Below are 12,210 nucleotides of genomic sequence, written 5' to 3'. Positions count from 1 at the left end.
ATGAAAAATAACATTTCATTAATTGCGATAGATGCGTAGAAATATTCCCTATCAATTGATGCAAACATCTTTCCGATCCAGTAGAAAATGTTCGAGTTATAAGCATTCGAAATCTTGCATTCTTTCCTGCATGTTAAGTGTTTATGTTTTCATTTTACCCCCCATATATTCCGGTTAGACGTAGTCCCACGTCAATAAATATTGGTACAGTTTTTGACGTAGGATTACGTCTTTGGGGCGGATCCCTAACAGAGACATCAAAACCAAGCTGCCTGGGGGAAATCGGCATTGCAAGTACATGAAAGCAGGGGAAACTCTTGTTCCTACCGAAATGTGTGTGAAATGTGTAACAGAGACATCAAAACCAAGCTGCCTGGGGGAAATCGGCATTGCATATACGTAAAAGTAGGGGGAAAAGTAGGCTACCGAAATGTATTCCCTAACAGAGATATCAAAACCAGGGTGCCCGGGGGAAATCGGGATTACAAATACAGTAGAACCTCGATTATCCGCGAGCGGTTGATCCGCGGTGCGGATTATTCGCGAAGGTGAGTTCCCTAGTAATTATATGAACCTTCCCGAAATTTGTCAGTGAATGGTAGAGTCTTGCTTTTTTGTTTTGGTCTTGGCTTTAACATTATCTGATCAATGATGAACACGACCTTACAGATTGATAGTTCAATAATTTCTGTACTGATGAAACATTGTTTACATGCTAAAATTTTTTTTTCGTGTTTGTACCTCATTTTTAGTCATATATTGCGTTATCCGCGATTTTGGTTATACGCGATGACCTGGCCCGACTATTTTGCGGATAATCGGGGCTCTACTGTATATGCAAGTCGAGGGCATTTTTATATTTCAAGTAAGGCGATTGATACGATTAATTCCAGCAAATAAAATTTAAATTTGGAACTTTAATATTGGTTGCTTCGTGAAATTTCATATCAATGACCGATCGTGTGTTGCGAAAAAATTAGCACAAGTGTAAGTGTAAAATTGTATATGGTAGCAGCTGTGTTAAAAATGATTTGATATATGGAACGATTTATTTCAACTTTTATAAATAAAAACCAAGGTCTGTTTCCGCTCGAGAACAGGTTTTTTGGTTCAAGCTGTCTGTTTTGTTGTGTTCATTTTCACTCAAGAAAAATTTATACGGCGAGAAAAATTGGCAAAGTGAAGAAATATTAGAAAAAGTGATTTCCCATATGCTCTACATATAGTATTGGCTGTTGTTAGTCCAATTAAAATTCGCATTGGGTTGAATAAACGCTCAGAAAGTAAAAATTATAAAACAAAATTACCTTTTCCATTTCAAACGTATTTTCTCTATATTGAAGTAACATGTTTTTACTGATGAGAAAAAATGATAATTGTGTTCGGTATTGGTAATTATTTTATATTACATTGGTGAGTTTTTTTTATTTCATCCATACATAACACAGGAGGCATCTCGGCTAGGGTCACAGAGGGCGGTTTTCATCATATTTCGTTCCAACGACGGTTTACCATCCTTCTGTCATCATCACTTTGTGAACACTGGTGGAGTGAACAAACAATACCCAGCAGCCAAACAAAACGGCCCTTTTCAGGGCCACCAAATCATTATCTAAGAGTCGTTAGATGTAATTCCCAGCAAACATTAAATCGCATAACAAGCGTATATATAACATCATATGCCCTAAATTTTGGTTGGCATATAATGCGCCTAACTGGCATATGCATGCAAAAGTGGAGGCCATATACATACATGGCAAATGCTTACCGAATTTGTTTGGATGACTATGCAACTTTGACCGGCTATAATAGCGATTATGTTGAAATTGAATTGCGATCTAATATGAATATATTTATGAATTGTCAACGCACCTAATATGATTTTTGCCATACTCATATACAATTTATTACAGACATAGAGAAAAAACAAATGGCGCAAAATATTTTCGTAAAATGTTTATTATAGTCTCACGAATCCCCATTTTTATATATTAGTATTTATATTTGTAGAAATAATAATTATTAAATTTACTTGTGTTGGGAGTGGAATATGAATGTTTAAAATGGCACAGATTGATGTTTGGTGAAAACTGATCCGATGTGGGTTCGAGCTCCAGTCGTCTGAATTATCATCCACCAGCTATCTCGCGCGGCTATCTGAAATTTTATTCAACAGCGGTTAAAACTCATACATATGATTCGATATGATATAACCTAATACATTCTATGCAGTAGGATCGGTCATTCCTGGTTTCCGAGCCATATAAGAGCCACTTTTTTTAAATTTAATTATTTTATTCTTTCGTATGTGTTCAGGCATTGCTGTTATGAAATGAAACTTGTCAATGTTAAAGCATTTCATTGACATTTCAATATGATGTAATATGTTCTTTATTAGGAGCTAATATTTACTGTTTCATGATTTTCTTCGGCATGCAACACGATTTTACTGCAGTACTGAATCGATTTAAATTATACGCTTATACGACACACAAACTGCATCAGCGTAATATACGCATATGATGCGGATTAAATATATTTTATGACAATGTACATCATAAAACTGATGTTTATTATACCGAATTGCGACTTAATTTATATAAAATCGAGTTTTTACATTTTATGCGATTTCAAATATACACGATACATACTTTGATTGATATTATATGCAATTATGATTTATTCTGATTTCTTGTAAGACTTAGCACGTGCAAAATTATACGATTTAATGTTTGCTGGGTTCTTCGAACATATCCAAAATCATCAGATAGCCTTACGTAATCCTACGTCAACTATGCGGTCGTGTTTCGGACACAAACCTCCTGTGACTTTTTCATGAAATATGATGTTATTACCTCTGTTTTATCTTAATCACCAATTTCGATTGAAAGAATGGTCAAACAAATACACACATACAAATACAAATTTCCACTGATTTTAAAATCTGCCAGCGTTCGGAGATTTACTATTATTAGTAAGAAGGTAGATATGAAATGCACTGTCATAAATTCACTATTTGAAATTGAATTAAAAAAAAAAATGTGAGTTTTGTATCAATCTGAAGATCTGTAATTTTATATATATATATATATATATATATATATATATATATATGTATATATATATACGCGGACATATGTATATATATATATATATATATATATATATATATATATATATATATATAGATTCTGTATCTAAAATTTGGTTAGAAAATTTGTAAAATACAGAATATTCTGTATATGTGGCAACCCTGTCACGGATGTATATATCGTCAAGACACTGTTTTGCACTGGTTCGCAGCATCCATGAGTATGTAGTTCCAATATGGACGCCATACCAGACAGTACAAGTTGCCAAGCTAGATCGAGTACAGAAGCAATTCATCCGATATGCCTTACGACACCTTCCATGGAGCGATCCTGTAAACTTATCTGACTACGCTTCGCGTTGCGCGCTCATCGGTTAGGAAACCTTATCAGCTCTTCGATTCAAACTTCAACAACCATTGGTTTTTGATAGCATTCGTCGCAATTTGTTATGTCCACGATTTTGGTATGTTCAAGAATAATTTTAAGGCTAGATTTAGAGACATAATTTAAGTTTCAGTCTGTACGATTGTATATCGTAGACGACGATAAATAAAATAAATTTATAACAAAAAGTTTGTTTGCACGCTTAATTTTATTCACCATTATTTCATAAATCTAAAACACACCTGTTCGATTATAAACACTCCCGCACTGATCGTCAACCCGATTGTTAGCATATAAAATGGAAACTGCATATCAACCATAGTTAACACCTTGTACTTGGAATCATATCCGCTGCCCACAAGAGCCATATTCCGCAGTGTAGCGTTGTAATTCATTTCAGCGATCCAATGGTTGATCAGTCCCCCGTTCAGCATTCGCAACAGCACTGCATTGATCCGGTCCAATAGTACGGAATGGCGTGACACAATGTACGCCAAATTGTACACCCGCGGACACTCTGGAATCATGTGCAGCCCCGTGTAGACATCGCTGTCCAGTGTGAAGGATGACTCGCGGATGATCATCGCAGTGGTACCCATGCTAACCAAGGTGGCCAATGTTGCTTCCTTTGTAGAATGATGTGTCATTTTACTCCGCAATGAATCCATCACGGAACTGTAGTTCACGGGGAAAACATCATCCAAGAAGCCTTCGTAGAGAACGGGAATCTTCAAGCCAGCCTGGTTCAACTGTTGGAGATTCTCAATGTTCTTGTAGTAAACCGGCTTCACGAAGACCGAAGACAACCTCGACTGGAACGCGGACATGGCGACCAGGCTAACGATTAGAATTCCGAATAGTAACAGTCGTTCGGTTCCCGATCGAGTGAATCGCTTGTGTGGGGCTCCCAGAAGAATAACATAGGTATCGAAGCATATCCGGATAATCTCGCAGTGCATCGGGCCATCACGAATACTGCTCGGGAGATTAAACAAGTACGCTAATCGACGCTTCTGAGGCCACATTACGCCGTACGATGTTTTGACTCGAATGCCAACTCTTAAGATGATCCAGAAAATGGCGGAGACTATACCAACCAGAAACAAGAGGATCCACATAGTCGGTGCGAAGATGGTGAATGGAAGCAAGTACTCTGGAACACGGCCAGCCTTCCGTACCAAACAGCACAGTTTGTCGGTGTACAGGGCAGTGGTGAATTCAATTCCACGGGTGTGATAATCCTTCACGAAGAATCCAACGAACGCAATGTCGTTTTCACGACGAACCAGGCTTCCAATTGTACCGGTGAAGCTACCGTTCGGTAGCCGATCACCGAAATCATCCACTCCGGATGAGACGAAGGTAGCTGAAAATTAAATATTGATGTACATGAATTTCACTTTTTTGTATTGTCTTACGGGTGAAATTGAGCGATTTGGCCAGCGTTTTAGCCACGACAACATCTGGACCATAGAAACCCGACGTGGAATCTGCTTGTAAGACAAGTTTGCTGTACGTCGCACATAGCATACGTATTCTCAGTGGGTATCCTTCGAAATCACTCGACGGCACTTGTGGGATATCTTCTGGATTAATCAATTCCCTCAGTGCCCCATATGAAGAATTATACCTCGCGAATGGATCGAACGCGTAAACGCGTTCGGATGCCAAAACGAACAGTCGGTACACTCCTTTGTTGTTCCAAATTGATCTTAGCTGGCGGCTGATCTGGTCCCAGGTTGAATCGGGTTCCTCTGCGAGAATGATCAAGTAGGTACTTTCGGGTTCAGACAGACACCCAATCACTGCATCGATCGTGTTCCGATCGCAGTATATCATGTATCCACCAGATTGGTTTTGATCTACGTTGCACACATTGTTCTCCGAATGAACTTCTCGATAGATGCGGATGGTTTTATTCCAGAAAACACCATTCGGAGGATGCACGAAAAGTGGTTCAAGTTGATCCCATTGAATTGATCCATTGTCTCTGATTACAATATCAACATTGTTGTTTTGATCAAAGATGGCGCTGATTTGACGTCGTGTGTAAGCACTGTCAAATTCAGTATCAATGGCCTCGAATGCGTACATCAGAATGAATACATTTGCGAGCGTTACGTAGCTCATGTTGGGAGCGTTCAATTTTTTTTGGAAATTTGCGTTGAATTGGGATAACATTCATAATAATACTGAGGAGGAAAGTAGAAGATACGTGTTCTTTTGGTTCAAATGTCATCGATGTTTCCCACAGGAAATTCGAACATTGTCATTTGTCATAATTAACAACGGCTTCATTAGCACAAACGGTGATAGCAGCTGACTGAATTCCCATCGTTTTTGTGTTATTTGATCGATAGTTTTCTACGTCTTTCGGTTAACTATGGTTAACCAAATTGCGATACACATACAACCGTGCAGCTCAGACGTTGTTGAGCAGACCTCAACCACCTCTCCGCTCATGTAATCCATCCGGCAACATTGACGCCCAGTAAAGTTTTGGCCAAATTTGGCGAGTTCCACTACAGTAAGAACACTCAACATTGATCTCACGGTAACAGAGTACAAGGAATCGAGAAAGAGATAAACCCCTCAAACTGCCCTGAATTCCGCCCAATCGAAATGTATTGGGGTATCATCAAAACTAAACTGAGGAAGAGTGGACAATGATTAAAAATACATCTTCAATGGCCAGGAAAAGCAGCCAATGAAGTTGATCAGCAGCTTTTTCAGAATCAAATGACACGTATCAATCTCAAAGTTTGATTCTCATTCGAGAGAAACAAACATCCCAAAACCCATATTGTATATTTTAACCACAATAAATACATATCAAATGTCTTACAGGTCGGACTCGATTATATACAGACTCGATTATATGTGATTCAATTGTATACAATTTTGGACTCGATTATATACAATTTGAAAAAACATATTTTTTTTATGTTTCAAATATGACTTATTTCAGGAAGAAATGTAACCTTTCAACGTTAAGGTGTAATGTAAGTGACTAATTCATATACAGTGGGGAGATTTTTGAAGATTTTGCTTGAATTTTCACCAAGAATCAATTATATCGATATGGCAACCAAATTAAGATAGATAAAAGTTGGGTGTCAAAGAACAAATTGTAGAGCGCTTAGAGAGCTTCAATTTGATTGATAGAAACAATCCAGTTTAATAAAAAAAATCAGGATGACATTAATAATAATACATTAACAATTACTAACTTTTAAAAGTTTTTCACTTCCAAAATGTTATTAAAATCCATTAATTTAAATGTTCCACTACTATATCCTGAATCAAATTTTCTCATCTTTCAAATGAAAGCAACAGAATCGTCTTCCGTAGCGTACTTTGTAATGTAGAGCCAGTTCGAGGCAACAGAGTCCGAAACAAAAAAAAAGTTCTATAACTCTGTCGTTGTCGAAATTCGAACATATGCGTAGAAGGATTTTTTTCATCATATATGATCGTCTATCACCCTCTGAGAGAATCTGGATAATTTTTTTTTCATGTGAGAAAGGTATTTTCTGACTTTAAGGGATGAATCAAAAATCAAATTCCTCTTTTATCTTCAAAAAAAAAGAAAAATACATGCAGTAAAACGAATAATTTTTTTTTATTCGATTATATATAGTGAAAAGAAAACAGAAACTGTATATAATCGAGTCCGCGCTATATTCCAATCATTTTGAAAATTGAAGAGCAAATGTGGAAATAAGAAGAGATGAATCATTCTACACGCATCTCCTGCAAAATGTGGGGGTTTCAGGTTTTAGAAATGCACACTCGAAAAAAATTATAGGAGGTTGTGTTCAAGACACGACCGCATTGTTGACGTAGAATTACGCTGTAGTCGCTTTTTTATAACTGCGGATATTATTTTATAATGCTACGAAAATTTTTAAATAACCATTCTACCAGTTTGGTCGCCCTGAAATGTTTTTTTTATTGTAGAATCATTTGACGATAATAGTTTCATGATTCATTCTTGTGCTCGCAGAACAATACATGCTCGAGATAAGCGCAGCTGTCATCCTTAGTGGAGAAAGATTTGCTAATGGCAAGCGAATCCAAATCACATACAACATTTCAGAAAGATATTTACTTTCTTGTTGACTAAATAAACGAAATAAACTCTCTCTGTTAATCTCAACAACCTCCAAAAGAGTAGCACTGCTTCATTATGATCAAGATTAGCGCAAATGCAATCCTAGTTGAAAGCAGTTTTGCGACTGGCACGCGACTGGCATTCGTCTGTAACCTTCAAAAAGGTCCTTGGAAAACTTTACTTTAACCATAATATTACTCCTCCACCCCCATTGCCTTGAGAAAGACATTCGATCCCTCGCCGTTCAGCTCGCCCAGCAACGATGTTGTTCGGTCGATTTCCTCACGAAGAATGAAAGCTTGCCTCAGCGAGATCCACTGTTTATACTCTAGGCAAATATTCCCCTTCATTCTTCTTCTTTTCCTTTGTTCATTTCACCCTTTAATTAAATTCTTTGAAATTCATGTGGTACATGTGGCACCCAACCATAAAGTTTCTTTCCCTAGTCGGTCTTTTTCACATGATTCCAAAATATCATTCTTTTTAGAGATGGGCAAAACAGTTCACTTTGATGAACGGTTCAGTCACTAACCGTTCATCTAAGTGAATCAGTTCTTTTGAACCGTTCTTTCGCTCTTTCGTTCGGCGGTATTAAGAACAACATAGAATGTTAGCTGGAACCCAACACAGCTATTCATTGATATCGTTGGATTGGATAGTGTACTCATGGGGTTTACATTTTTGAAATCTAGTGAGGAAAGATAAGGTGCTTCTTCTTTAAAAGTAGCAAACTGTATGTGAAAATATGTTTATCGACCGACAAAAGTATATGTAATAATTTAATGCGAACAAAATTGTATTTTCATATTTACTGTTTGGATAACACACAGGTTCCATGTTAGACCATATTTATTTCAGAGAAAAAAATCAGCAGCGATTTTCGTTAACAATCAATCATACAAACAATCACGATAACACGTACACGCAATAGGCCAAACAATGGATTGAAAACAACGGAAAAACTTTCTTCTCAACTTACCCTCACTATGAGATTTTATGTTTATATAATTCATGAATCGCCCCAGCTTCCCCCAGATTTTTTTCTGATAATCAGGAAGTATTACGCGGAATTGAAAGAATACATGAAGTTGAAAATATATAGCTTTGCCTTTAAAACTACGAAAATCTAATTTAATTTTCAACCCAAAATTGAGTATACATTAACAAAATAAACCCTGCGTTACTTGCATTTTGCTCATAAATGACAATATCGTTTTATTTTTCTTACAAGCTTTCTCGTTATATTTATCCCTTCCCTTCAGCACAAATCAGTTCAGCTGCATTCGTTCGTTCGCAAACAGTTCGCCCGCAAACACTTCGTTCCCAAACAGTTCACTCACAATCAGTTCTTTCCCATACAATTCATTCTGAATCAGTTCGTTCACAAACAGTTCACTCTCAATCAGTTCACTCGCAAACCGTTCACTCGCAAACTGTTCTTTCGGAATCAGTTCGTGGGGAGAACTACCGTTCTTTGAAAAAGAACGACCGTTCGTTCACTCTTTTCGGCGAACTAGTTCTTTTGTACCGTTCGTGAACCGTTTGCCCATCTCTAATTCTTTGTGATTCTTAGATCACTGGCTATCTTCTGACAATTTGTCTTGTTCCATCGATATGTTCAATGGCTGGCTGATAAGATCGAAGACGAACTTTGACGCAATTTCAAGCACGAAATTTCTTCTGCACTTCTGCATTCTGCGTTCACTGTCATATCTTTACCGTAAAATTTTCAAATTATTTTGCATGTTTCTGCTGTCTACTTACCTATAGTAAAAGAGACGAAGGGGTAATGTCGGAGACATAACCTGAGAAACGGAGGACTACATCAAGGGCTGTCAATGTAAATAACTTACGCTCTCAAGATTCAAGAAATGATCCACAAATTACACTTTCAACATCTTTCGCAGAACAGGAAATCCGAAATCGAATTCACCTACATCAATAGTTTGGTCCGGAAGATCATCAGCATCGTTCATCCTTTCGCTCCCCAATTTTAAAAGGTCAGCTGATGTATCGTCATTCCCAACTACCTACACCCGAACTAGCGTTGGCTGAAAACGTTTCATCTTTGGCTGAAAAAATGCTTCTTCTTGTGCTGGAGGGTCAAATGCGCAAGTAATGAGCGGGAATCGTACCAAGACCGGCGGGAATGCAAAGCTGTTTCACACGACCACGCTATCCATATAGCTACTTGTGCTGTTGTATAAAGCGTGATAATATTACACCTCATCATAAAATGAAGTTGGAAAATGTTTTCTAAGATGAAAAAGAAGAGCATAACGAGAATAGATATCTTTCTCTGTTTGGGCCGTGTATTTGGAAAACTATACGAAAAACTTTCATATGCTTTCATTTCAATGTATTTCGCTGATATTGGCTCTAGCATATATATCGGGCTTGATCACGAACATCACTGCCACGTACGCTTTCAGGTCACTCACACTTCACTTAATCTTTTTGTGTCTATCATCATTGTCACGGACATTTACGTGTAAAAATGAACTCCGTGAAGTGAAAGTGTTCATTCCCGTCTATAAGAGACATGTTGGTTGCATAATGTCGGGTGTTTGAACGTTTTTTTTTTATTAATTCAGTAACAGGCTCAGTAACTTAAGTTTAAAGGAGCCGAATTCTTAAATATAATTTTAAAACTATATATATAAACAATTTTCTTACATCTATGGTTAGTAAGGTGGAAAACCGATTACTCGCGGTGTACTCGAGTATAGAAGGGTGACATATTTTTAGGAGAAGGATGGGGTATAAGGAAACTGTAACAATGTTGATGAACACTCAATTCTTAAATCTGTTCGTATATCTATAGTGTTTTTACATTTCAACTTGTTCTACTATTTATAGCAAAGGGACGAATTACCCACAAAGGAAGGAAAGGAGGGTATAAGGATGTAGGGACAATCACACACGAAGATCGATAGCTTTAAGGAAAACATATATATGGGACATGTAATCAAGGTCTAACCGAGCCAACACATCTCTCACCGGTACAGTGGGCTGTCTTCCTCGGGCCCGAAGGGAGTTTTCTAAATTCGATCTGGCGACCAGATACACCTCGCACGACCAAACAACGTGCTCGATGTCGCGATAACCTTGGCCACAAACACAGAGATTGTTGCTGGCAAGATTGAAACGAAAGAGTAGTGCATCTAAAGAACAGTGATTGGACATGAGTCGGGAGAATGTGCGAAGAAAGTCCCGACTCAATTCCAGACTTTTGAACCACGGAATGAGGCTAACCTTAGGGATAATCGAGTGAAACCAACGGCCCAATTCATCTTCATTCCACTTGCGTTGCCAGTTAGCGATGGTATTTTTGCGGACTAAAGAATAAAATTCATTGAAGGCGATTTGACGCTGATAAATATCGCCTTCAATTGCACCTACCTTTGCTAATGAGTCAGCCCTCTCATTACCCGAAATTGAGCAATGTGAAGGGACCCAGACAAAGGTAATGACATAACAGCGTCTGGATAAAGCACTCAAAATTTCTCGTATTCTCTCAAGGAAGTACGGCGAGTGCTTTTCCGGCCTCACTGAACGGATAGCTTCGACAGAGCTAAGACTATCCGTTACAATGTAATAGTGTTCAACAGGTCGTGAGGCGACGCTGTCCAGCGCCCAATGAATTGCTGCCAATTCAGCAATATGCACTGAGCAAGGATTCTGAAGACTGTGTGAGGTGCTAAAAAATTCGTTGAACACTCCAAATCCTGTGGACTCATTTATAGTGGACCCATCAGTAAAGTACATATTATCACAATTGATACCCCTATATTTTTCATCGAAGATCGTTGGAGCGATCCTCGATCGTTGGAGCGATCCTCGATCGTTGGTAATCTGAATATCCATGGATATCTTGCTTCATGGACAGATCAAAATGCACAGAGGAATTGATGTAGTCAGGGAAACAAACACGGTTGGGAATATACGAAGAAGGATCAACCTGCATGGAGATGAATTCATGATATGAATTCATGAATCCGGAGTGAAAATTTAGCTCGATCAGCTGCTCAAAATCTCTGATCACCAATGGGTTCATGACCTTACACCGGATGAAGAACCGAAGAGATAATAAATTGAAGCGATCTTTTAGTGGGAGTAGGCCTGCCAAAACCTCGACTCATGGTATGCGTTGAGGGCATACATCCCAACGCGATACGGAGTTTGAACGTTATATAGATAAAATTAATACAGCGTATGAGATAATATTCTATTTAATTAATCGTATGTTTTGGAATGACAAGTTTGTGATTATACTTCGATGATTAGTTGGCTGAATCAAATGCTGGCTCAAAGATGAGGAGGAATACTTGGTTGCTCGGGAATAATGTAGTTGTTGAACTTATGGGAAATTAAAATTACATATAATAAAACATGACTATTATGTTTAATGATCGAAATCTCGCATACTCTTGTACTTAGCTCTGTCTTACTCGTTTGAATAGTGAGAAATATTTAGAATCATTTTTTATTAACCGTTTCTACAATTTTGATGAATAATAATATCTTCTATATCTCAGAACAAACCCGAATTTATCCACCTCACGATCAGTATAATCTAAGCTACTCCCATATGCGATTCTGAAGTTCAATCCTGTTATC

The 12,210-nt window shown here is 37.8% G+C and overlaps 1 protein-coding gene across 1 annotated transcript in view; it reads right to left on the bottom strand.

Moving 5' to 3' along the window:
• Window positions 1-2,125: 2,125 nt before the first annotated feature.
• Window positions 2,126-12,210, bottom strand: part of LOC129762045 (DNA polymerase subunit gamma-1, mitochondrial) — a 32,464-nt gene continuing 22,379 nt past the window's right edge. Inside the window, exon 5 of the mRNA XM_055760022.1 lies at window positions 2,126-2,157. Within this exon, the coding sequence (XP_055615997.1) occupies window positions 2,141-2,157 (17 nt within the window). The 3' untranslated portion in view covers window positions 2,126-2,140. The remainder of the gene's footprint in view (window positions 2,158-12,210) is intronic.

Source organism: Toxorhynchites rutilus, chromosome 1 (genome assembly GCF_029784135.1).
Source record: "Toxorhynchites rutilus septentrionalis strain SRP chromosome 1, ASM2978413v1, whole genome shotgun sequence".
In the NCBI taxonomy this organism is placed as follows: Eukaryota; Metazoa; Arthropoda; class Insecta; order Diptera; family Culicidae; genus Toxorhynchites; species Toxorhynchites rutilus.
This window is presented reverse-complemented; position numbering and strand designations above follow the sequence as displayed.